The sequence below is a fragment of the Echinococcus granulosus genome (assembly GCF_000524195.1).
Source record: "Echinococcus granulosus chromosome Unknown EG_S00017, whole genome shotgun sequence".
NCBI lineage: Eukaryota > Metazoa > Platyhelminthes > Cestoda > Cyclophyllidea > Taeniidae > Echinococcus > Echinococcus granulosus.
In genome coordinates this window covers 1,002,825-1,029,266 of record NW_020170397.1, presented here as the reverse complement: position 1 = coordinate 1,029,266, position 26,442 = coordinate 1,002,825, and the positions used below count along the sequence as shown (strand labels likewise).

General features: G+C 42.2%; 3 protein-coding genes across 3 annotated transcripts in view; 2 read left to right on the top strand and 1 right to left on the bottom strand. All coding sequences in view use genetic code 11, as the record gives it.

The window, feature by feature from the left end:
• The window catches only part of EGR_03383 (Elongator complex protein 4), a gene marked incomplete at both ends in the record, with an annotated part of 7,072 nt that extends 5,917 nt beyond the window's left edge, over window positions 1-1,155 (bottom strand). The window contains one exon of the mRNA XM_024492632.1: window positions 1,132-1,155. Within this exon, the coding sequence (XP_024353033.1) occupies window positions 1,132-1,155 (24 nt within the window). The remainder of the gene's footprint in view (window positions 1-1,131) is intronic.
• Window positions 1,156-1,275: 120 nt separating this feature from the next.
• Window positions 1,276-6,985, top strand: EGR_03382 (Minor histocompatibility protein HA-1; the record flags this gene model as incomplete). Its single annotated transcript, XM_024492631.1, has 6 exons — window positions 1,276-1,318; window positions 2,826-2,963; window positions 4,242-4,306; window positions 4,348-4,392; window positions 6,202-6,264; window positions 6,434-6,985. The coding sequence occupies 6 exons, from the start codon at window positions 1,276-1,278 to the stop codon at window positions 6,983-6,985; spliced, it is 906 nt and encodes a 301-aa protein (XP_024353032.1).
• A 4,089-nt stretch (window positions 6,986-11,074) lies between these two features.
• Window positions 11,075-26,442, top strand: part of EGR_03381 (Rho GTPase-activating protein 29) — a gene marked incomplete at both ends in the record, with an annotated part of 16,932 nt that continues 1,564 nt past the window's right edge. The window contains 11 exons of the mRNA XM_024492630.1: window positions 11,075-11,180; window positions 11,529-11,704; window positions 11,810-11,887; window positions 12,324-12,440; window positions 14,505-14,656; window positions 14,744-14,820; window positions 16,040-16,177; window positions 17,480-17,787; window positions 21,783-21,932; window positions 25,106-25,162; window positions 26,062-26,183. Of these exons, the coding sequence (XP_024353031.1) occupies window positions 11,075-11,180; window positions 11,529-11,704; window positions 11,810-11,887; window positions 12,324-12,440; window positions 14,505-14,656; window positions 14,744-14,820; window positions 16,040-16,177; window positions 17,480-17,787; window positions 21,783-21,932; window positions 25,106-25,162; window positions 26,062-26,183 (1,481 nt within the window). The remainder of the gene's footprint in view (window positions 11,181-11,528; window positions 11,705-11,809; window positions 11,888-12,323; window positions 12,441-14,504; window positions 14,657-14,743; window positions 14,821-16,039; window positions 16,178-17,479; window positions 17,788-21,782; window positions 21,933-25,105; window positions 25,163-26,061; window positions 26,184-26,442) is intronic.

The following is a 26,442-nucleotide window of genomic DNA, read 5'->3' as shown; positions in this document are numbered from 1 at the left end:
ACATCCTCAACTGGCGATTACATAAATTAATTGAACTTTACCAAATACAGCAATTCCACCCAGGACCAGTCCGCCACCTTCAATGATTTTCAAGAATGTAGGACAATTTACCCATTAGGTTATCAAACTCCGGAAGACCAGACCCAGTCACAAAGCAGTCCTGTTTCATCAGCCTCTTCAGGCCAGATATGTGCCTAGGAGGCATTTTAGACGGCCTCCTTTTCTCGTACGTTTCAAAAGCACTCATGGTATGACTGAAATGTTGACATACTACCAGAACACCAATTACCTCAACAGCACCAATGCCATTATTTACAAAATATTCAGGTAATCAAATTACTGGAATGCATATCACCACATATACCATAAAATTGGACAATTTAACCTTAAGAAGATCAACTGCTGTAATTGAGTTAAAGAGAAAAACACGAAGCATAGAATTTTCGGTAAAATTTCAAAGTCCAGGTGTCTCATTCACATAGTCGTCAGTTCCAATGTCAAGTGACTATTTAAATCTAACATACAAGCGAATTCGGATAATGCCACAGTATAAAAAACTCATTTTTAAATGTCACGAGCACAATTGCAGAAGGCATTACGTAAAATAAAGCAAGAGAAGCCTCTAATTAATAAGTACAGATTGAAAACACGAGTAAAAACAACAAATATCAGGACGTGTAACGCAAATACAAACAATTATCCGTTCAATTCGCCAATGAAAATGACGAAATAGAACAAGATGGAGTATTGCATCTTCTGAAAGGCGTTCCTAGCAAATATGTACACTTTCGGTAATATATTGCATACAGTAAAAGGGAGTATGATAAGGTGCTAATATTACTTCTAACTGTAGTCAGATAAATCGGTAGAGGCCTCATTCTTCTACATGATTGTAACAAAAAAAAACAGCTTAATAATATTAGGACGATAGGGTTGGCAATCAACGCACATAATGCTAGCTATGAAATCAGTTTCTAAAGGTTAAAGCAGGCGACATCCACCGAATGCACGATTGAGTCAACATAATAAAACCAGGTAAGAAAGTCCTGAACCACCACGAAGTCAAAAAATAATCTCTACAGGAAATGGCTTTTTGAACTATTTTTCCAGATTCCAAGCACATTTCAGAACCATGTGCGTTGCTTTTCTGTACATTTCAGTGCAATATGTAAAGTATGTAATTACGTTCCGAAAATAAAAATATTACAAGCCTTTTTGTTGAAAAAGAAAAATTTTATTTACATGCAAAGTATTTAGCGATTCAAGTAAGGGTAGATGATCATGCCGTCCTGGGACTTAAAACATGAAATGTCCCCAAGTACGGCCTAAAAGGTTTCTTTTTGGACTTATAAGTTAATGGTTATTTTTAAAAAGGGCAATAATAAGGTGCATTTTGCTGCCGTTAAAATGATTTCTGCATTTATTATACCGCTGTTTAACTTTTCTGAATTTTGTTCTAGGTCGAGTTTTGATAGCAAACGCGTTTTTGAAATTTGCCTGCATGTTTTATTATTTGACTTGGAGTGTGTACTCACTTTTTTATCAGTAATTTATTGTCTGCTTTTAGTTTTAGCCTCGCTTTTAGCAACTGCAGTGACCCAAACGTACTCATCTTTGGAACACCTTAATTGAAACTTGAACTTCTGTAAACATTCAGCTTTGTTAAGGTTTCGCACGTACCTCTAAATCGCTTTTTATTTATCGTCTTGGATTTTTAATGTCTGCTTTTCATAACATAATAATGGGCTTTTAACATTTACAGCTAGTGTCATGATTTGTAAATGTGGAAATTTCGCCTTAGTTGACTTTCTCTTCTCTGCATCTGATTCTACTAGCTTTAGTTACTAATTTTCTTGTAGATTTCGTACCATGGCTGCAGCAGATGATACTGACAGAAAGATAAGGGGGAACATTGGCGATATTCTTATAGAATACGGTATTCTTTAATGCTTGATCCCATTAATAACTTTGTTGATTTTCGTTGATTTTCATTCACTCTTGGTCTATTTAGAGTTACACAGCAATAACTCTTTTTAACCTCAAAAATTTTTAAAGCCTTCCATGGAGCATTTGTTTTTTGTGCAGTTTTTCATTTTTGGTCACCAATTTTGCGTATTTTGCTGCTTTTGGCTGGATTATAAAACTGTACAAAACTAAGGCCTCTGCAAGCGGTATAAAAAAATAACCACTTGCTTTTGCATAAATGTAGTAAAACCTTTTTTCCGGAGATAGTGCATATAAGGTGTCCTTATTGTCTAATTGCAGCAACATTATCATGCCGATTGTTAGTCCAGTCCCGCCAAAATTGGGTTTGTGAGCGATGCTTTGCATATTTTCTAGAAGTTAAGCATTAGTTTAGTAAATGTCCAATTGTTTAGGCTGGAAACCTTTACATTTGTATGCTAGTTTCCTTTTTAAAGTTATAATGTTATATAAATACTTTATTCTATTCCCGGTACTGGCTATCAAAATTCTAATCTATGAGCTAAATGCAATTCTAGATCTACCTGATATCTAATACAGGTACTGACCTAATGGTGGACTAGATTGAAAAAAACCATTTTGCAAATGTTGTTATCTTTTTTAAAACAAATTTAGTTTACGATTATATTAAAATTCTCTATGCAAGTTCCTGACCCATTAGGAAGTTATAATAGTGAGTGAGTTTTCGTGAACTTTTTTCTATATATGGTATATTGCTTAGGTATATTTTACCAAACTGCTTGGAACCAAGAAAGTGACAAATACCATAAGGATAATAGTTTAGGAATTGAATAAATGTTTGATGTTTGCATAATTAATCATTAAATATTTTTGCTGTTAAGGCCATGGAATCACCGCTGAGGATAAAATGCTTGCAAGAAAAGAAAAGAACGCCGTCGATTTCGTTCAAAATTACAGCAAGCTTTGGTGCAAATGTCTTAAGGATACTATAAGAAGTTTAGAAAAACGGGCGATTCTCGGTAAGTTATGCCTTTGTTATATTTGGCTCGTCGAATTAAGTTGTGCAGGAGTTGTGAAATTGCACCATTCACCTTGAATTTTTACAAGCACTGGAAGCTGCAATTTTTGACCTGAGTTGTAAAGCCAATGCTAGAAGCGACATATAGGAACGAGGTCCTGTCAAGAGGATGAATATAAGCTAATAGGGCTGGATATGCTTAGCTTTATGTCACTATATGTTGCTTTCGATGTTATTGATAGCCAAAACAATATCATAAAGGCAGAGACACTCAAGACTTCTGTCCTTTGCCATCCATAAAATGAACAAGTATTGAGCGCTCTTTAATTAAATATGCTACACCTATTTAATGTTTAATATATAAAACTATTTTAATGATGTTTTGGCAGCAGCGGATTAAGGGATATTGGAACAGAGTTATTTGTCCCTTAGAGGGATGCGCATGGCCCTTGGTGACGTCTATAACCCTAAGTGAGCAATCGTCTGTAAAATTTAGTTATTCCTGAAACTCGCTAGTTAAAGCCGTATTGTCCCTAAATTCAAAACTACAAGACAAGTAGGTGGGATGAACTTTCTTCAGGAAGCATCAACACAGGAGCACTTTCTGATTACGAAATAATAGTAAGGATAAGACAGACCGTCACATCGCACTGGACTTTTTAAAACGGTTAGCGATTTCGACTTAGTGAAATTAATTTGGTGGGGGAGTAATGAAATCCTGGAAAAACGTATTTTCAAGGGCATAGGAACGCCGATTTTCCAATACCAGAGTGCTAGACTGTTGCGTGAAGTAGTTCTAATGGAGGCGAAACCGCGCTTTGACCTACACCTCATAGGCTCGTTCATGAGAGATTCTCTTAAATACAGGCCCTGTTGCTGCTTTGTTTTATACTGTTTAGACAAAGAAGTGCTGCCTAACAGAATTACGACAGAATGATGCACGATTGGATTAAGGCGCTTGCTATGGGTGTTTGACTTATTTTCTTGTTTACTGCAGTTTCTACCCTTTGGATATCATGGCTCCTCCAATGCGTTAATAGAGTGATTGGTTGACCCACTGTAACACCTTTCTAAGTTAGTCTATCAAAAAAGTCTAATTTAGCATAAAATTATTCATGTACCACAATTTACGGTAGGCCACAACAAGGGCGGAAGTGTGGCAAGAACTATCTTAAAGAGCACCACCTTGTTATGGGTGGCAGCCACCTAGCTAACTAGTAGGCAATAACAATCATCTTGTTCAAAGCAATCGGGCAATGTGCCCCATTTGTCCTTTTAGAAAACGATTGCATGCGAGCTACTGCCAAGGTGTTCCAGGGTCTTATGACCGGTGTCAGTGCAACGGTAGGCATTCGCTTTTCTCCCCCTAACGAGCTTCCTTACAGCCCGAAGCGCCGCTTTCGGAAGAAATCATCCAGTTCAGTCGTTTGGTACGTGTGATCCTTATCCTTTTCCTTCTTCTTAAATTCACAATCAACACGTTCATCTATTACTACTGTAGAGGGAAACTGGAAATTCACCCACTTGGTAGCTCGAAGTTTTCCCCATTTTTAAGTGGGCTTCGTAGAAGTAACTTCCGGTTTTTAGGATCACATGGAAATGAGAAGAAATGCAGTTTTCTTTACTTCATTGAAACACCTCAGTCCTAATGGAAAATAGTGACCGATTTCCCGTTCCGCCTCTAAATTTTGTCCAAAAGCTTTAGGCTTGTCCAAATTACTAGATCTAAGTCAAAGTGAAAACATAAAAACCATCCATTGAATCGACGCATGTGAAACAAGGGAAGGGATGCGAGGAAGAGGAATTGTTTTTACTGCTCCTCACGAGGTGCTGCTTCCCATCAATCAGCGTGGACAGAAAATCGGAATTGCGAAAAGTAAAATAAATGGGCCACCACCATTGGAGCATTCGAAGAAGGAATTGTGAGAGCTACATTAAAAGTTAAAACATACTTGGTTGCTTTCCAAAATTTTTAAAAACAAAACTCGAAGTAGACTAGATGGTTGGACTGGAGGGAGCAGGAGTCGCAGCTAAGTGACTGAATGGACTTGCTTGTAGTTCTAGTACTGCGATCTCTGGTAGTGTAGTCTAAAGCTCCTACACACTTACCGCTATTTCACGTATACTCGATTCTTTCCTTATTCGGGATTCGAAAAAAGGTACTCGCGCTACTTGATCACCGAAATCCCAAACTGCTGTAAAGTGCTTTCCTTCGTGTTCGTGATGTATTGAAGTTTTCCTGTCAAAGCGTGTCATCTTCGTTCTTGCATATTCGTTTTATTAATTTGTACCGGGGATTTTGCCGACCACTGACAGCAAAGACTATGTGTCCGCACGCATACCTTTGTGTCTTCCATTGTTAAAATGTGGGAGATTTGAATGCTGAAGATTGCCCTTATCAGACACAGGAACACAACAAACAGTGTAAAGAGAACGCTCCAGGGAAGCGTTTCCATCTCACTTTCCATTGAATCCAATCAAGTAATGGTGTGTGGATCACGCTGATGGTGAGGAAAGAGGGGCAGGGAAGGGGAGGGGCAAGGGATTAGTCTGTGGTCAAAGCCGCGACAACGTACGCATAAGATAAAAACGGGCAAAGGAGGATAAAAGAGCGACAAGTAATAGTTTAATTGGTTTGATAACCAAAGATTTTTCATTCCTTACTTACAAGAAAATGTTTTTCAACTGCACGAAGTATCTATTGTGAAGGATTGAATCTGGGAGTAACGCTACTTTTGCTGACGAGCCTGCAGTTTTCCTCACAGTTCTTGCAGCAGTATTTATTGTCCGGAGCTCTGACAGATAGGTAACTTTATTTCTGATTAGTAGTAGGATCGGTTACGTTGAAGAGCCACTGTTTTTCCGGTTGAATGTATTCCTCAGGGCACAATCAAACCCATCCACTGCGAGCTATCACCCTAAGACCGTATCCAACCTCGCTTAGCCTCATGGACGGTTCTCTACTTAAAATCGTCCTCCTGATTAAATACGGATAAAAAATTCGCTCATCTTGGTCTAATTTTCTGCCAAAAAATAAAGGGCGGTAAACCAACACAACACAGCTTAACCAGAGGATGTTTTAAGCACGCAGCCCCATTTAAATTATTTGCTGTAATGGTTCACCATGCCACTTTCATATTGCATGTTTAAAGGCACCCTCCAGCAAAATAGTAGTTGTTTTTTCCCTAAAGACATAACTCACTGTCACGTAAACGCTCCTGTTCTCCTACCCTCTGCAGATTGGCGAACAGGCGAAGGAAACGGAGTTGCACAACACCAAACGATATCGGGAGCTTATTGAGGTCTGTTTTATGTCTTACTTTCGATGCTTATCTCCTTCCAAATACGAAAGTATGTTTGATATCGTGTAATTGTTGCTCTGTTTTGTTTAGCGACTTAGCATGACCTAGCTTCGCTAAGTTGATCTGCGAAAGAAAGTGGGCCTTGATTAGACCTTGTGCTAAACTACAGGTACTGAAACGCCAGAGAACAGAATTTGCAAAGACGCGCGAAGTGCTGAAGGCAAAGTGGAAGGCAGATGTGAAGCGGATGGTGGACGCGGAGAGTGCGTTGTTTAAGGCAAAGTCGAACTACTTCAAATGCTGCCAGACGGGTGTAAAGCTTCGCGAAGATCTGGCCACTGCACAGGCAACACTGAACGATTCCCAGGCCAATCTTATGGCTGCTGCTACCACCACATCACTCGCCTCGCCAATGCCACTGCCCCCCATCAACGGTGCCGCCTCTGGATCCCCTAGTACTGCCTCCGCAGTCACTGCTACCACCTCCGTAGCCTCCGCTTCGACAGACAATGGCCTTGATGGCTCCACCTCAGCCAGTTCCGCCTCTGCATCCGCCTCCATTGCCTACACTTCTCCCTCTCCTGTCGATCCCGCTCTCATGAATGCCGTTGTTAAGCATAAAGCCAAGGTGGAAAGGCTGGAGAGACAACTCGGTGACAATGATAAGAAGGTAGGCTGCTCCTGCATCAGCAACGCATTCTACTTTTCTTTTTCAAAGTAAACCTCCCTCATTTGATTTTAACTAGTTATTTAGAGTTGTGCCTAAATAGTAACACTGTGAAATCATGAGGACGATGGAAGGTGAAAGAAAAACCGACCTAGCAAACAGGAAATTGAGGTGAAGCGAGGAGCTCGCAGATTGATTTTAAAGTGATCTAGATAGAACTGGAGTTTGACGTTCGGTTTAACCGCGTCTTCGCGTCCAAAAATAGTCCTGTCAAAAAGGTGACAGTGGTCATTTCCCCTGCTGGGAGGGAGGTTCGTGCACACCAACCGCAAGAGGCCTTGCGACCACCGCCTCCCGGGCACACGGGATGGCATCCACACACACACAGAAACAAAAGCTAACATCCGTTTATAAACCGGTGCGAAAACCACAGCTCGCCTTGGCTTGGCCATTCTTGTCGTTCAAACGGAGCCACAGACATCGTTCAGTCCCATCCTCGATTGTTTCAAGGCAGCCTGTTAGGTCTTTTCCTTCCACAGCAGATGAGAAATTGAGTGCCACGTCTTCCTTTTGAGGTAGGAGGGAGTGCGGGGAATTTAAAGCTTCTAAATTTTGCCAGACGTATCTATGCGGTTACTGCATTGAGGATCTCAATATGGGTTTTACGTTTCGAAGGAGAGGAACGGGTTGGATTACAGGCAAGCTAAGCATACCCAATTTTAACCGACACTTCAATACTGATTTTGTCAAACTCATGCCAAGAGTTTGTCAAGCTCTTGCCCTTTAACTCATACAGGAAAATCTTCTATGAAAATCATGGGAATTACAAAATATTTTCATGTCTTAAGCCCTTCAGCCTGGCGAAAGTGCTTCAGCTGAGGGTAAATGGAGGAGAGTGTCTCAAACAAGGACAGAAAAGTTTGAGAAGGTTGTCGTTACCTGTTAACTAACAAAAACTCTACAGAAACACCTTGGAAACCTCAAATATCCGGCTCAAATGGCTTTTTACATCGCATTCTCCGAATAAAGTGGCACGTCTTGCAAAAATTGTTCATGTTTATGTCGAAACTGGTTAAATTGAAAATTTGGCTATTGTCTCAAATGCACCTATTAGGTATTGCGAATTTCACATTGTGACTTGAACCCCGCATAGGACAGCGGAGGAATGACGTTGCAATCAGATTTTCACAAACAGTGAATGCAGCTTTTCTTCGGACCTGTTGGCTACAATCGGGGCAGACGAGGATGTAAATCTACTGGTGCACATCGTGCCCACACCCACACATACACTTTAGGGGGACTGCACTTCCTTCCCACCAACTATCCATTCCCTCTTCTGCCTGTTTCACCACGGACTATGAAAAGAATTCTTGATTTTGCCAGGTAAATTGTGGTTCGTGGCACTCTTTGAAGACCACTGACTTGAACAATGTAGGAGGTCAGTCTGGAATGTTGAAATCTTGCGGCTATCCTCCAGTTCCATTTAAGGTGGGACTTATTCATAGCAGCCAGGTAGATCGGAAGAGTCTAACATATGATGAAACAGGTAGAAAAGATGCGAATCTGTTTGATCTGCTTTGTTTGTTCAAGGACACAAGCTTGGGTCAGCGGCATCACCCTCTCGAATCCAAAATGCGCTTTTATAAACCTAAACAAGAGATTGCGCATTCACACGAGATTCCGCATTCAATGGGCTCACGTTGCACACACAATCGTGGGGCATAAGTTTGAGCCTTCCATTTGTTAAAAAAGGGGAATTTTTTGTCTAACCTCCATACTTCTGCCTTGACGCATCATCTTAGTATTGAAGTGGTCCAACAGCCAAAAAGTAGTAATTATGGTAATACATCGTGCTGATCTTATCTCTGGGCGCCGTCAATCCAGCTCCATTAGCAAGAAAAAAGTCGTACTCCCTTTTTAGCGTTCGTAACATAGCAAGGAGAAATCTGCCCCCCACAGCCTCTCTCGGTGCTGTCCCCAAGGCTACACGAAATGCCAGAAATATTTGCGTCAAAACGCGCCGGGTCTAGACAGGCATCAGACGTCCCCTCGCTCTGCATGCACGTCCCCAATGCTTTCTCCATCTTCTCCTCCTTCTTCAAACAAATCCTTGCAGATTTGCAACCGAAACATGCACTTTTTAAATAAAATAAAGTATAACCGAAAACTTTAGAGGTAGTTTATTTCAAAGAAAGGCGGCTTTTTGTTTGAACTTTATAAATGCATTTCCTTCATTCAATGGAACTACCGAAAAGCGAATTCAGTAAATTTGGATCTGGACAAGTCTATTTAAGATGAATGCAAGTCGTCATATTTTGTGGCCAATGAGCGACACTGAGGTCAGTTGAAATCATCACTTATTCAAACACTGAAAAAGTGGGCTGATAGTTCTAACGACTGGGACTTCAAACAGAGTAATGGCCGATTATCTCGCACCTGGCGACAGGAACATATCAGATATGTTTTTACAGGAAGTCTCCATGACTCAGATGAGTTGATTGGGTCGCTGTTTCCCCCTTTTTAGGAATAATTGTTACTTTCGCATAACTGGCAATCCCCTGAAATCGTTGAAACCGGAGGTATTGCTTCAGCTGCATCCCTCTGTCTGTGGCCGTTTCACTAAGTCTAATTTGAATTGCCGCGCAGCGCTGCTTCGTACCACGCTTTGTGTAGGCGAACGGGTGAATGGCCAGTTAGAAGTTTGGATGAATGATAGTCTGCAGGAATGCTGGTATCTTTTCATGGTGCAAGAGACAACCATAACTGAAGCTATTTATATGTGCACCGAGGGTTGGGAGTGTGTTGTATGAAGGCGGACCGAAGCGATGATTCTGTTACTTGCAAAATCCTCTCTCCGCTTTCTCTCTGTTTCTACCACCGCTGCCTCCGAAAGATCTCTTCCTCAGTCAAACTACACTCTCCGAGTGGTTGTTTAAATTGATGCACCGAATGCCATGGTCATTGCTTGGTCATCATTCAGAGGCATTTCTAGCAAAATAAATAAACTCCTTCTTTTAACTGAACCATTGAGTTTCCTTTTGTGCGTCGTAATTACTGGTCACAAGCAGTTCCTACATTTGCAGAAACACCTGCGCTCTTTGTTCGTTTCGAACAAGTTACTTATTTTTAGAGCACCGAGCCTTATGTTTCGCCATTCAAGGGAAGTTGCTGCCGTATTTTTTTTTAGCAGATGCGGCTTCCTTTATTCTTTCGAAGAAAGTGCAATTATTTGAAGCCAAACTCTAATGGACCATTATACGTGGTGGACTTCGCTTCCTTTGACTTTTACCTTAAAGCACCTCTCACCATGAAATGTCACAATTCCCTCTAAAGTCCCCTCCCTCTACCCCCTGTAATGCAGTTGAAGGTCGGCAAAGCCGTTAGTAGTGAAGTAAGGTCATAAAAAGGTTTGAATGTTTGCTACTGAAACGGTTCCTCTAATCCCAGGTCCTGCTTGCAAGCAACGAGTGAAGTAGAATCAAGCCAACACCACTCGCATTGTTTCCCATTCGCTGCACACTTTAGCAACTTTTGGGTGACTAATGATAATCCTAAATTAAGACCGATCGTGGCCATATAACTTTGCCATTCCGTGCTTTTAGTCCCCGAAAGTCTACATCCATACTTGCATATTCATTTTCAAGCTTGAAGTAGTACCGTTTATAGTCTCAGGGATCACACTAACAATCCATCGAAAGTATCCGCCTTGCATTAAACAGACTCTGCTAAGCAAATTAATAGTGAACTTTTTACGGCCAAAATTCACGCATAATGGAGTCAAAGCTGTGTCCAGATTAAACGAATTGAGGAGGAAGTAGTTTTAATAAAATGTTTCCTTTCTAATGAAATATACAGCAAAGAAATTGGTTTTCTTACTCATTTTGTGACCATCTCATAAGTAAATATTGCAGAGATGAGTCAAAATGATAACTCTACAGTACACCACCTTGAATAAACGCGGAGAAAAAAGTGAAGCCTTTTTGTATCAATGGCTCTAATTTGATTGTGAGTTCAGACCCTTCAGCACACCTCGTGGATTTTTTGCGTTTTAATGCAACCGGCAAACTACTTTTGAAGCTGTCAGTAGTATCGCCCTACTCCGCGCAGAATGCTAAAACCTGTAACTAGTGGATGGCTGCTATGATGACTGATCTGTTGTTAGTCATTAGCAATGGAAAAGTCGACCATGAAATAGATCTGGATCTGGACATTGTCGTAAATTTCCGCGGTTCCGAAATTTGCTGGGGAAGTATCCTAATGGCAGTCCTTTCTTGTTTTTTTGTAACATAGGGACTACGCAGAAGTGTTTCGGTCGCTTGAAATTGCAGATGGTAATGCTTAATCTACTTTTACAATTCCGGTAACTTTTTTCCAGAGGCCATAGTATTTAAAACCAATTTACGCAGATATCAAGTGAAATTGACATAAATGCAGTCTCGTACACCTTTCAATAGTGATAGAAGTTGTAATAAGGCTGATTTTCTTATATATTACCGAAAACACCTCAAGAAGCGTTTTTTCGGGGGGCACGGAAGAAAGGTTGCTGTTTTTCTTCTTCCTTGCTGCGGTGAGCCAAAAGATGTCTGACTATGATCAGGCGTGAAGCGCGAGAGAGAGAAAGAGAGGGTGACCATGCACACTAATTGCTGCGTCAATCTCTCAAGCATAGGCCCCATCCCTCTCCTCCCCTCCATCGCCACAGCCTTACTTGAACTGAGTCCAATGGATAAACCAAGCGCTTCTGGTGTCACTTCTCTTCCGGATGTCAACGTAGTACATAAATAACTTTAATGCTTACTAAAATAGGAGGTCGGAGGTCCTTCATAGGGCGTTAGATATACTAATACAATATAACTCTGCTTGAAATTGCTATTTCAGGAGATGGAATTAATGTACGCCTACAGGGAATCCGTGGACGCGGCAAACGCGAGACTCGTGGAGCTGGAAAAAAGTAGGGTGAGTTACCTTCCCTTTCCCTCCCTCCTCTGAAAGAGACGACAACTTACTGTCCGTGATCCAAAAACTATCACCTTAACTCGCAAAAGACTATGACGTTATGTAGTATCTTGACAATCAGCAAAAATAAAACTGGCGATTGGGACGTGAACATTATAGAGGAGCACTTAATTTAGATATAATAATTGAACTTTTCAGCCTCCACAGAGTGTGCCTCACAGACAGAAGGTTTTAAGAGGCTAAACTTACCTCACAGACGCTTGTTCTGTGGAAGTAGCTTTGCTTCATTTGTCTGACGTACCCTCAAAGGTCAGAGTACTTCTTTAGCGGGAAAGTTTTGAAAATGTTTGTCGAAGTGAAGTTTACAAATGCAAGAAATTAAAATTATCCCTTTCCTTTCCTTCCTCCTTCTGTCGCTCGTCCTCTCTTGGTAAAGGTTGAAATAATCTGCGATACAAGGCTAACAGTTACGAAATGTGACGAAGTTGTCAGCGATTCGATGGCCGAGCTCATCAGTCACCTCTTCGTCACACGGACAAAGATGCTGAGCAACGTAAGCGCCTTAACCGTTTACTTCTTCCACGCCACAACCACCGAACTGATTAACCCGCCAAAGGTGCTCAAGTTTTTTGGTGCATCAAGAGAAGCTTATTTTACTTAATAGTCCCTATAAAAACTGAAATATACCATCCATAAAGGAGCCATTTTGTTGACGAAGTGGATTTGAAGTCCTTTAATCCCCTTTATTTTTCGCCATTGTGCTATGTAATTACGGACTTCCTCTAATTTTTTGGAAGAACACCAATGTAGAAAAGGCTGCATACTTTTTTTTGACAAAAAAGATTAATTTGCGTGAGGTTGTCTTGATAGAAGTAGACAACTGTTTCAGGATATTCAAGATCTCATGGATATTGGGTTACAGATCCCTCCGAAGGAGTGGCTGCTGTTGATGACGGTGAGGATTGCATTTGCATGGCATTAGGTCAGAAAAATTAAATTAAATCTCTTGGAATTAACAATGAGTAGACGTGAAGAATTGTTGCTCTCTTGGTGAATTTAAAGACTGGGCAGCGGTGGTCTAACCAAAAGCTGTCCAGTGGATCTGACGGCCCTCAAGATACAAATTGCGTGGGACGAAGTGAAACTGTTATCCGTGCAATCATGACGATTAGAACAGGGTTGGAGGGGTGAAATTTCTTTTTACTAGCTTTGACTGCACATAAAAATGCTCTTGGAAATTGCGAAGGTTTGATAGACAAGTAGATAAACAAGTGAATGCTACCCTATCGTTCGGCTTGGGGAATGATGTGAGGTGCACCTCCTCTCCCCCCATGCCTTGGTCACAGGGGAAAAATGGATAAATTTGGATGCGGTAGTGATAAATTGTTCTTTAAAATATGCTAGAAGAATCCGTTTTTTACTGCCCTTTAAGAACTGAAGTTTGTGGTGTGCTCCAAAACCAACCTCCTCTAGCGATGGGGTGGAATGTGATGAGACAAAAGTTTGAATGAAATTGGTCTTAAGAAAGGAGGTGGACATTCGTGCGTTGAGCATAGTGTGATCCGTTCTGTATCATTCTGTTAAGTTGCGTTTCTACCCTCAAAATGCGAATCAACTTGGCTATTATCATTTCCCAACTACCATACCTTACAATACCCAATCCTGTTCTTCCTCCGATGACAGATTGTTTTGTTTGGAGAGTGTCCACTCGGTCTTCTGGTAGTGACTGCAGCCTTCTCATATTTGGATCTTCGTTAAGCATAGGCTTGGCGCTATACAAAAGGCGACTAAGTGAACTATTGCCTTTCTGTAATTTATGTCAAACCGTCATTAGTCATAAATGAACTCTAAATTGGGACTGAATCACACGTGTGCAGACACAGTGGCGCTTGTAAGCTGTTCATGAGCCTACCTAACCATCAAAAGCAATTTGCAGACTGTTAAGTTCTCCCTACTGTTTAGGCAGATCATCGAGAAAGAGGCTTTAATTGGTGCCTTCAATAACGGCAAAACAGCGTCTGCTGCGGGAGGAGCTTCGCATTTTATACGACTCTGTCTATAGGCAAGCTAACCTGGCTCCGGGTACTTCTTTCAATAAGGAAAGCATTGCATTTTAAAACGGCTTTCGTTCAGTAGCACTGCACTGCTGAATGCTCCCTCCGTCCTCTCCCTTGCGCTCTCTTCAGAAGAATGTATAATAAGTGGATTTTTTCGCCTTAAAGAATAATAAAGGAGTCGGAAAAGTCCTTTTGGAAGTGGTTTTTTCCTTTTTTTTGCTACTTATCCAACAAAGGCAGATTCTGGCTGCACTTTTGTTTTCTGTCATAAGTGCGTACGAACGTGATGCGCGTCCTTCATTTTAGCCTTGATGACAGAAGAAAATGTCTTTTCTACTGCCTAGTCTTGGCGGCTAAAAATAGGCAATAGAGCCTCCTCTCATTGAAAGATTTACCGTGGGTATGTCTTTGTGGCGAGCTGCGCTGTCATGGATCTTTCCCGGAATTTCTCAGCAAAGTGGCCAAAAGAACCCGGCAAGAGTTCAAGATGCCAAAAGAGTTTATAAGTCACATTCAAAATGTTAAAATTGAGGGGTTTCCCCATTTTATCTTCCCCCTAGTACGAGGATGTCGCAACAAAGTTTCAGAATTACATCCCAGGCCAGCCCTATCATCGCCTTCTTCAGGAACATGTTCAAAGTGGGACAGATGTCGTCCTGGAGAAGTACCAGTTTGAGGGCTACCATGACAACCCGGCCAACGCAAAAGATCGGTAGGAATCCATGCGTTTTATGCATAACTTTCTCAAACTTCGAAATTCGGTGAAAGATCCCACAAAATTGTTTCTTGTCAACATTAGGGGAGATGCCTCCTTTGGGAAATTCGTGTCTCGATTCGCTCAGCTCTATTCCAAAGACACGTCGGAGGTAGCTGATGGTAAGTATGTGAAATAACATGTTGGCCCTTTAAAATCCTGATTCTTCCTGTTGTCTGAAGAGTACTTAGCGGTGATTTGGTAGTCGAATCTCCCACATCTGATATGAATATGGTACCCTCCTCCAGTTTTGGCCTTCATATGGGAGCCCTACATTCTTCTGCTCTCGAACACCAAGTGACCTTGACTTGCTCTTTCCTAAGTTCTGACAAACAAGTTTTTTCTGTAACAGCTGACATTTCTCATCCCCCTTATCAGCTGCCTCTGCAGGTTAATTGCGCCTTTTGCGGTTGATCCACTCCGTAAATGCGAGCCCACAGTACATGGGATAATCATCTAGCCACATGGAGAAAGAAAAACCCTAAACAAAGCCTTAATTTTTATAATCTGCGATGGTGCAAATTATTTTTTTTGCTTGGGGCTGCGCGATAACTGAGGATAGAAATACCTTGCCTAGCATTTATCCACCTTTTTGCTTCAAAGGAATGTCTGGAGGAATTCAGAACCCTTGCGGACAAATGTGATGTTTTTATGTGCATCTGTGGTCATAACCTCAACAGTAGTAAAGGGAAGAGGTCGGCAAAAAACCAAAACATACTGTTTTACAACCCCCCTACCTTTCATGTTAAAATCTCAAATTAGTACGTAGAGGTTTTCTGTTCCAGATTAAGCATCTAATGCACAAAAGAGTTGCTGTTAGGCCTAAAAGTGGAAACTTTTTTATGTGTTGTTGGCTTCTGGTGAATGCAGAGTTAACTATTACCAAAAAATTCCGTACTTAGATGCATGAGATTGGAGAATAAAATAAAGAAGACAAAAACAGACTTCCCTGAGGTGCTCTTCTAGCTTCCTTTTTTTCGGCATGAATGATTCATTAGGATTGGAGCGTGCCCATGAGCACGTGGTTCATTATGTCGTTGTCTTTCCCTCGCACTCAGCAGAGTGAACGGGCTCAGTCAAATCATGAATCTTAGCTCTCTGAAAGATTGTACATTCTTTCCACCGAATGTAGTTTTATAAACCTCCAAGTCGTATCCAAACACTACCAGATAATTGGGATAGAAACATCTACAGAGGGGATAATTGTAAAGATAATGTTGTCCATTAATATCTGTCAGGCTGCCTTATTCCTGTCAGGCCGAATCTCGCCCCTGTTCAAACTTATTATCAAGGCCAAAATATGAATAAAAGGCAACATTGTGATGCCGGTCTCTGTCTTAGCTGTGCTGGCCTCTGCAAATCCGGTTGAATTCATTCTTGTTAGTTCACGTGCTGTCAACAAGGCAGCGGCAGATGGCCTGTCTAACACAAGCTTACTTTTGTCGAAAACCCAGCAGAAGGCTCCGACTCCTCACAGAAGTTTGTATCATTGAGTAGCGTCTTCACTGTAAGAGTGCTTGTGGCAGTGCTTCGAGGGTGGGGCAAATCCATGGCACTAATGTGATCGAAAGAGTACACGTATTAAGATGTTTAACTATTTCATTTGTGGCTGTCTCTAGCAGATCACGGTTAACGTAAGCACTTCAACTAGTGGAAAGACACGACCCTCTAACTCAACAGCAATGGGAGTAGTTCATCAAAAGCGTTCGGACGTGAGGTGAATACTTTTGAACTAGATGGTCCTCCAAAGTTGACGTTTTTATTCTACAAAAGGTAACAATGAGTAATTTTTAACTTGTCATTGAATCGAATGAATAAATGAGGCTGTGGGAGGTTGTTTTCCTTAAACGTCAATTACATGAATTCAACCCATCCTGTGATTAATACAACCCTACTGAATGTCTAGTCGTGGTGGCATTGATGACTGTAGTAAGTGCTCCTTTTGGAGCATTTATGTTTCTTTTTTTCGTCTTCTGACCGAAGTAGTCGAAGTTGGCCGCATTTATCTGATGTTTTGTCCAGATTCACATCTTTGACACAGAAAGGGAAACAGTTCTGGGCGATATTTAGCCTTCGGACAGGGAAGGATAGGAGCCACGCTTTTTGTGCATGGCAGATTTCTCAACAAAGCCCTCACCCCTGTCCATTGCTCAAATGCCAACTGGTCAATCGGCTGTCATTTCATTATTAAGAAAAATTAGTTCCATTAACTTGTCAGGCATTGTAGAGATGAAACGCAGAATGAAACAACATTGTTTTACATTCGTTTCTAGTTTAAGAGTAAGTTATTTGATCTAAAAGCGGTGGAGGTGTTGACCTCCGTCGACATCTAAGGCAGATTAAACTTTATCGAGGTTGTTTAGAGGCTCTACATTCTCTGTGCTGGCTGATGTATCGTTGCCGTTAGACTTAGTCTACCCTAATTCAGCCAACAAGGTTCCGGGCTGTAGTTTCGCCCACGTAAACATTACGGACTAGTGATTAATTCACCGTCTCTGGTGGTTTCTAACACGATCAGCGTATATCTCGCTAATAAATTAACGATTTACTTCAGAGTAGTTGCCACCTCTAGCACATTTCTGTCTCTGTTACTTTTTAATAACATGCAGTCAAGTTTCCTTGCTGAGAAATGCAAAGATACGCGTAATGCCGTTGCAGGTTGGGGTTATTTACAACGACCGACTCAGGCTCTTTATTGCGTCTCTTGCCAATTGTATATTAAATTCAGGGTTGTTTACAAAGTTAGCAGCGTAGTTACTACCTGTTTGTCTACTTGTGAAGGTCGGCACTCGGAGTCGGATTCGGAGGGCGAGGGAGAAGGTGTAACACAAGGCAGCACCACGGTCCTCTCCTCCCTGGTGCAGTTCGGCTCTACCCTCTTCCGACCCGACCTTAAGAAGACCAACTTGCGTGGCAGCAAAGGCGCTCGAGTTTCCTCCGTCACTGCTGCCGCTGCATCCACTGACCTCGACCCCGCTCACCTCGCGGCGCTTGAAGCCGCCGCGGAGACGGAGTATGACAATGCCTGTTATGTCCTCATCCAGTGCATAAACGGCATCGAAACCCAAGAAAATGGACTTCAGACTCACGTAAGTCCACATCCTCACCTCTGCGTTCATCTCCAACTCAAGCATTATCAGAATATGTGGGTTTTCGGCTAACTGCCCCTTTGAATTATCAGTGAATGTGTTCAAAATTGGAAGGATTTCCTTTGCTCCTCTTACGGAAGTTTCTGAGATTTGTTCCTAATGCCAAGTGGTTACTCTTGTGCATAACATCTGATGACTTCGACAACTGCGTATTTAGTAGTCCCTCGAAGCCACAAATATCGCCTTCCTGTCTCCCCTTTTGCTAAATTTTACGTTAGGGAGCACTGGGATGGGCATATCGGCACTAACCTCGGCGAAAATGTCTCTGTTTGCCCATTTAGTGTTTGATTCGGCGGCGTCTCCTGTTTGTTTGGCCAAATCTTGCACACGCGCACAGCCACACGCACACACATAGTGGTAGCACTGACAATTACCCTTTTCGGTGACATTTTTCCCGCGTGGCCCCACCTGCCGTTATCCCCACTCGTCTACTCTCATTCTTGCCTTCTTTCCTTCCTCCAAGCACCTGAGTTCTCGCAAGCACACACACAAGCAAATTCGTTGTTGGTTCTATTTTACGTGCAGTTTTTCTAAGCACCGAAAGCAACAGCTGCTAAGGGGCAAATAGCACCTCCCCGATGACCCAGGGCAAAAATACTCGCGCACATGCATATTTGAAAAAATGAGATTGATATGGGCATGTGCAGGAGCTCCTCCCCATCGACAGCTGTGTGGGATTTGCGCCACTCGAAAAACTGAAGTGGAAAAAGGTTACGAGCGATTTAGCTCCAAACCTGACAGCCGACTCTTGTCCCGTTAAATCAGCTGTGTAAGAGGATCTTTTAGCCCGTTCAGTCACTTGCTCGCCCTCACGTCGGTGGCTTTTCTGTAGGAAAAATAGTCGTTCTTGAGTAAGGGGAGGGCAACAATACTGTTACTGTACTGTTATCTATATATGTATAGCCATAAAGTGCGCCCGGCTCAAGAAGTTCACGAGTTCACGCCTCGTCATTAGCCACAAGTTGGCTCGAAACCCCAACAAAGCAGAAACATGGGCATTGTGGTACCCTGGTGCGAAAAAAAAAGAAGGAATTCCAACGGACTGGTGGCTTGAGATCTCTGGTGTCACTGCTGACGCGTTGGAATTACCAGATGCTGCGATATTCTTGTGATAAATGCAGTAATGGCAATAAAGACAAGTAGTGAGATTCATGTTGCGATAAAGTGTTCAATTAGTTGGTTAAGAAACGAAGTCCGAACTAAAGATGAGTAAAAGAGATGTCTAATTGCATAAATATTGTGGAAATGCGTCAGACTGTGAATAGCTGGTCAAAACTGGGTATAAACAAAAGTGGTGACGGTGGTACGATTTGAAAATAGAATGGAGACTGTACTGTTTAGATTTTCAGAGATGTGGGTGCACGGGCCTGTATTGACAACTAACGTCATAATCAGAGCCTGTCCTAGCGACAAGGCCAGACGATGAACAGCTGCGATTAGTTGATGTTTCCATTCTCAACTATTTCACTGGTCAAAAAAGAGGAAGTTACACCGATTATTGAATTTATGAGGTTATTAAGCTCGTGATATCTGACCTTACTTACCCATTTCGGAGGTCAGGTCTTTTTTGCGCTTTTTGTGTATTTTGAAGGCATATCATCGCTCTTTCAATTGTGTACCCTGACCTAAGGCTACCTCCCAAACCGTTACTCAGATGAACTTTTAGTGTCCAAATTACAAGACCAATCGTACTAATACTTTGTGTTCCACAAATTTAGTTCCGTAGGGTCGTGCCCTATTCAAACCTTACTTCGAAATAAACTAGCACTCAATACTACTAATTGAATGCCACTTAGTAGTAATGATGAGTGTTGTTCTGTTGAGACCTGCTGATTTCGAATTCCCTGAACAAATTTAATAACTTATTTGTTTGGAGAGTCAAATCTCAACTCAAATTGCAAAAGAGGAGAAATTGGTGCAATTGGTTGAATGGAATTTTGGAGTTCGCTAATTTTGTTTCTTCCTTCCTTTTTACAAAAATCCAAATATAACTAGGGTTCAGACAGCGAAATTCAGTTTGTGCTTTTACAATAAAGAAGATCGGACAACTTTTTTGTCAAATCGCACGCCAGGCGGAGTGGACAAAAGTACACCAAAGTGGAGGCAAGAGCATCGTACATCTGGATAACTTCAATCGCAACACTTGAATACCCCACGGCGGAGACTTTACTCCTCCTTACAAAGGCGGGAAAAGTCGCTTCATACTTTTTCTTTTGCCCCTACATCAGTGGCCCCAAATTACTTGCGAAATACTTACATCTAGATTCTGGATTACAAGAACAGCCTGGTTCTATCACCATGGCAAACCGTTTCCATCGTTAATTAGAGTGAAAGCTGAAATGAAATCCACACTTCGTCAGGCCTCCAGTTTTAGCATTTGCTCTCCTTCTTCACCGTACTGTATACCGAAATTGGATTCATCAGCGGTGTTGTGTGAATTCGCACTTCACCTTCCTCAGTACGGCCCTTCTACTCGTCTCTGTCAGTTCCCTTTTTTGGCAAATTTTGGCGCGACAGATGCGGAGGTGGGCAAGACACATTAGTGTACAAGCCTGTCCGCCCACTTAATATGGCATTGCTGAGGAAAGCAAGATCTGAATTCCATTATGAGCTGAATACGTCCATTTCTTCCACGGTTTTGGAGTTCTCCTCACATTGTTCCGTAGCTGGTATTACTTTGCAAGTTTAACCTATCAAGAAAAGCAAGATTAGCTCTCAAGCTTTATGAGAAGCTTCTTGTCTATCATTTCAAAATGCCGAAGTTATAGTTTGCGGTGGCTGTCTAATTTGAGCCAGCGCTCCACACATGATCCGCAGAAAGGCAGATCAAAGTAGGGAGGTGATCGGCCTTTAAGTGGGAAATTTTAGCTGGGCACAGTGTGGCATTGGCTTGCAAGGGTCAGAGACAAATTGTGTCCAGCCTATATAGATGACCATCTGAACATGGTTTGCACACGTGGACGGCAGTGGGTAGTGTTGTTGTTGGTGGTGGTTGCGGTGGAGGAAGAGGAGGAGACAGATGCGGTTTGTTCTGGTGCGCATGCGTGAATCAGTCGCAGTTATACCTCAAGCAGAAAAAAGCGAATAATAAATGGTCCGAATTGCTGATGTTTCCTCCGTATCCGAGCTGAATCAAATAATCCAACTAGCTGGATGTCCCTGATTCTTTCAATCAGAATTAGGATGCTTTCATGGCAACCCGGTGTTTAGTTTGGCAGATGGCTTTTTGAAAAGCCTTTTTCGCCACATTTGACATTGTTGCAAATACCTGTGACCTGGAAGTTGTTGAGTTGCACTGGCTTCCTGTATTGAAGGCCCCCGTGACCATGTACTCAGGCATTGAAGTGGCCAATTAAAAGTTGCTCTACGTTTAAAATTCAAATTTGTTTCCCCCTAATCACAGCTGAACTAGTCAACACCCTTTAACACCACTAAATTGGATGCCAGAGTGCGGTTTAATCGTTGGATACTTAATGAGGCGAATGAGGAATCGTCGCTATTTCGCAGGGCACAGAGTTACGCAGGTCCATAATTGTCAGAGTTTAAGAGGCGAGAATATCAGACGCGTTAATGAAAAGCAACTTTCAAAGTATGAATATGCTTTAATATATGTATGTGGAGATAGAATCCCACCCAAAATACCCAATCCCTCCTAAACTCTGATTACAGGGAAATTTAACCTCCAACTACTTCCGGTGCCCCAGAAATAGATGGCAATCTTAGCGCATTTTAGAATACCTTTCAAGCTCTTCTTGAAGTTGATTTAAGAGTTGGTTCCTGATCGGAAGTGAGTAATTAGTGTGTAGAAGATTTGGTGAACTGTTAACGAAGTCGTGGGGATTGAAGAGCTTGAATAGCCGTCGATACAAGTAAAACGAACATTAACCAGTAAAAACACAAAAGTCCTAAGGGCATCTTCGTTTCCTTTGTTGCAGGGTATATACCGAGTGCCTGCATCCAAGATCAAGGTGGCTGGAGTGGTGGAGGCCATAAGGGCGGCGCAGGAGTCAGGTCACAGTTCGGTCGATCTCTCCGGGGAGTACGCCATCACTTTGGCCAGCACTCTGAAAACTCGACTAATCCAGGTCAGTCCCAAGCACCTCGATACTAACCACCTCTGCAGTGCTTAAGGTAACTCTAGTTAAGGAACTAGGCCCTCCTAACTTATAAGGCGTGGAGACAACAACTAGCATTCTACTGGGCTGCAAACGTATGGACTCTGGTCTGGCTCTAGCTCGTTTAGTCTCATTTACAGCACGCAGTAGCTACTTTTTAGTGATAATACCTATCTTCAACCCAATTTTCCCCACCAGCATCGTTTAAAATTGTTTTGGATATCAGTTCTCAAAAAAGTTTCGTTCGTAAAAGTCTAGAATACCCTTCTTAATAGCACCTTCGCATCACGTTATTTTCGGATTTGCCTTAGTTTTTACGTCCACCAGATGAGGTGCCAATAAAAGGGAGTGGAGGGCTCATGCCATCGAGGTTGGCAGTGTGTAAATGCGGAATCAGATCACTTTTTTCTGCATGAGGAAAAAGCGAGAGCCTGCTGTAGAATTTACAAGGACAAAAGGCTTCTGCGTTTCCCGGAATCCTAGTCCCCCATTGAAAGCTTAGGACTGAAAAGTCATCTAGTGCGTTTTAAGCAAGCTTTTTTAGAGCAGCGAGATTTCGTACGTCAAAATGTAAATTTCTCACTAAAGGTATATGAGCAAGACAGAAATCTTGTGATTCGTAGGCTGTGTTTGGGAGCGAATTGCCTGACTATAATGTACACACTACTGTGGCACCCCTCGACTTTCCTTAAGGCGAAAGAAGCCACAATACTCGAGCAGACTAGGTGTTCTCGACCAGCAGAAGTGCTTGGGACTACTGGCATGGCCTGGAAGCCAGTCCACCCGGCAAAGATAAAATAACGGAGACCCAAAGTGACTCCTTTACCAAAACCGAGAGTTAGACTTACAGGTAACGCATTACATAGTCTCCCTCCTCTTTCGAGCGTCGTCCTCGGCGCTCCCCTTCGTCAATTTTTCGCATAAGCCATCACAAAACAATCGCTGCTGCAATAAAAATAGCACCCACGAGCCAAACATATCAGTCATCGAATGTTCACATAGTTGGGGAGATACTTGATCGCGGCGTTGCTGATTCCCTTAAGCGATTTTACTGGATCAGGCGTTTTGGCCTGTATGTGGACCGGATTCGAGGAAAGGGAAATGTTCTGATCATCACGCGTGTCCACAGCCAGTTGTAGGAACACTGGCCTAAATGCAGAGTCAAATAACAAAGGATTTAACATGCTCCTATAGGGGGTAGGATTCCGCGTCTATTCCTCCTTACCATGTTCTTACCTCAGAGCTCCTCAGCCATATCTACCTGGGTTCTATCCAATTGGTAGAGATGTGGAGGAGGTTAACGCAAGGTTACATATTGGATACCTTCATACAGACACGGAAAGCATCTCCGTAATGAAACTTTTTCAGATGGTTCACAGTGAGTGTCGCTTTTGTTGTTAATGGCTTTCCCGTAGAATACGGGACTGACGTAGTTGCTGAAGGTAGACGACATTTTCAGACCTGTTAGGCATCGTCACCGATTCTCCCTTTTTAAATATATGCACTTCCTCCTCCCCGCTAAGGTTTATCACCAAGCCGTAGGATTCAGGGCAGATGTCCAGTAGGACCGGGTTTACTTTCCGCTGCCACCAGCGTAACGCCCCGAGAATTTCCTGAAGAAGAAAGAAAAAATAATACTGGGACAGAATATATATATTCAACAAATGGAAGGGATTGGGGCTACTGGCATAGCCCGGAGGCCAGCCCACCCGGCGAAGGTACAACAGCGGCGACAGAAAGTGTCCCTTTACAAAAACCGAGATTCAATCACCCAAAGTACTGCAACAACATCAAAGACGTTGACTGTTCTAAGCAGACTAAGGTGTCTAAAGGAAGCAGTCGAAATAATTTGCGCACTGGAAAAGTTGGAGGGACCCGCCTACAGGCTATAAAAAAGCTATAAATTTAGCTTGGCTTGTCTTTTTTTGCACTAGGACGGTGTTCCCCCCATCACAGGTTTCCGTTGTGCCATCATCATTCCTGTCTCTCGGTCTTATTGCAATTATGCATATGAGGCAGACCAGCAAACAAGCTCCATCCTAACAACTTGGAATGTTGTGTAATGTGTCAAGCATTGCAATCTCAGGCATAAAAGTTACCAGTAGATACAACTTGGGAGTGTTCACTTTGCTCTACTTTTAAACCCCTCTAAGTAGCGGGAAATGGGGAGGCTCCCGTCGTCAATGTTTTTCTTGCCTTGGTACTTTTTATCGGTCAGTGCCCAATTTCTGTTGTGCTGGTTATACAATTGGGTAAAATGCCTTTCACAGGGCTTGCTGGAAGTAATTTCGAAGACCATGTTCTCAAACAAGCAAAAATGCCAAGTCAGTCGTGTCTAAAGTAATGGATTGGCCCTTTTTTCCCTGTTTTCTGCTTAAATTTTTGGGGCAGAAGAGATGGTAGGAGGGGGGGGGAACACGCAACACACAGAGCGCGTGACGTTGTCGGTAAAGGCACTGAACAGTAACATTATGACATCTAGGTAGTGCAGATTCCTTAAAACTCTGACAGTTGGATTAAGCGGCAAGCTAATGATGTTTCTCGGAAAAATTTTGTTTGCAGATTTTGAAGTCTGCATGGAAACTTATAACCAATTACTTGATATGTCACTATTGTCACCGAAAGGAATCCGGGATGGGGGGTGAAGGCTCATTTAATTTTTACAACGGTCGCCGTACTGACGTCTTTACACTTCTTCACGAGTGGATATATACAATGTTTTTAAAGACAGTGATCAAAATACCATACAGCAACAAAAATGGCTTGATATCAGACTTCCACGAGGGACTTACTAATTGGCGGACTTTGACCTACAATATTTCATCTTTATAGTCGTTTTGAAGATGCTCTTTTTTCCAAAATCAGCACTATGAACAGGCAGTTGAGGCGGTACTCTCGTAGAATAAAAAACAATGAGAAATAAGTTGTGATAGCACCAGCATGAAATTGGGATATTGCATCAAATTTGAAGCAACTGCATCAAAGCCTGCCAGAACTCAGATAAATGCACCTAAAGAATCTTAATACATTTTAATAAATGGTTTGTCATGCTACCTGTGACTGATTCATTGCTGAATATTTTTGGTAATAGCAGTGTGGCACAGGTTGCAAAAATGTACTTTAAAGGCTATTTGATGTTTCAGCTTCCGGAACCTCTGCTGAGTTATAACCTCTACGACCAATTTGTTGATGTCGGAAAGGTAAGTTGAGCATTCATGCGTTTATCTAGTAAAATTTACTTAATAATAGCCTGCCAAATTGCTATCCAACTGCAATTTCAGCACACTCACTTATGGCCCCAATAACCGCCAAAACTCCAGCAGCGATACCCCTGGTCATTTTCCAGTCGAAATTTTGAAATGCAGGGTAGCTGTTAAGAAATCGGAACCGGTTGGTAAAATAACAACTACGGTGCTGATTTCATTACAACCATCGAACACCCTAGCTCCAAATCATTCACTCAAACTCCGTCGTCAAATTTTCTTATGCAGCCACAGTAGTGGCGACGTGCCTACATCATTTACCGTCCTCTCAACTATTTCACCGATGAATTTGTTGAGCTGATCCCTGCACATTCTGTAATGCGCGATATCTTGCCTACTAGAAGTGAACTACAGCGACCGAAATAGCAAAGGGTGTTCAATCGTCTCCACATCGGTGTGCGCTTTCACACGCACCACCACAGTGCCAATAACATGCCAAGAAAAAGGAGACTTCGCCTGAAACACCGAGTCAACGCATCCATTTGCTCCTCAGTTCTTTTCACTAGTCCATTGCCACTTTTAATCCATTCGCTGACTTCTGTTTGGCCCGTGTTGTTGCCGGAGATGAGCATAGTTGACGACAAGCCACCCCCTGTTGAGCTCTACGAATTAATAACTCACGCCAAACGAGCTAATTGCACCTACAGGTTTTTCTTATCTCAGGGTTTTATTTTGCATGCAAACAGCTACAGAACATCTGGTACCCATCTCCGATGTCATGCTACACGTCAACCCCGTACCAATAGACTTTTAATAGTATATATAAAATGTCGAATAACATGGAAATCAAGACAGAATACAAGAATGCAATAAGGCTTTTAATGTTTTGCTTATAGGCCCTTGAAGCACCTGATAGCGGAACGATCGATGAACAGGCTAAACGGCTCCACAATTTGATTGGTCAGCTATCATCGGCCAATCAAAGGGTGGCTGGACTTTTGTTTCATCACTTAAAGAGGTAAACTATATTATTTTAGGCAGATATTTTCAGTGGGCATTTATAAGTTAAAGTACATTTGACACTACTCCTAAAGTTTTCGCATTAAAGGATGACTTTCTATCCCTGCTAAGGGTATTAGTAATTCCATGGCTGACTTAACTGCCACATTCGGTGCTTACTGATATCTAAATAAGTGAAAAAATATCAGCTATAGCGAGGCTGTGGTAATTTTAAGAAAGTATCTGTAAGCATGTGACAGAATATAGGAACGGCTTGT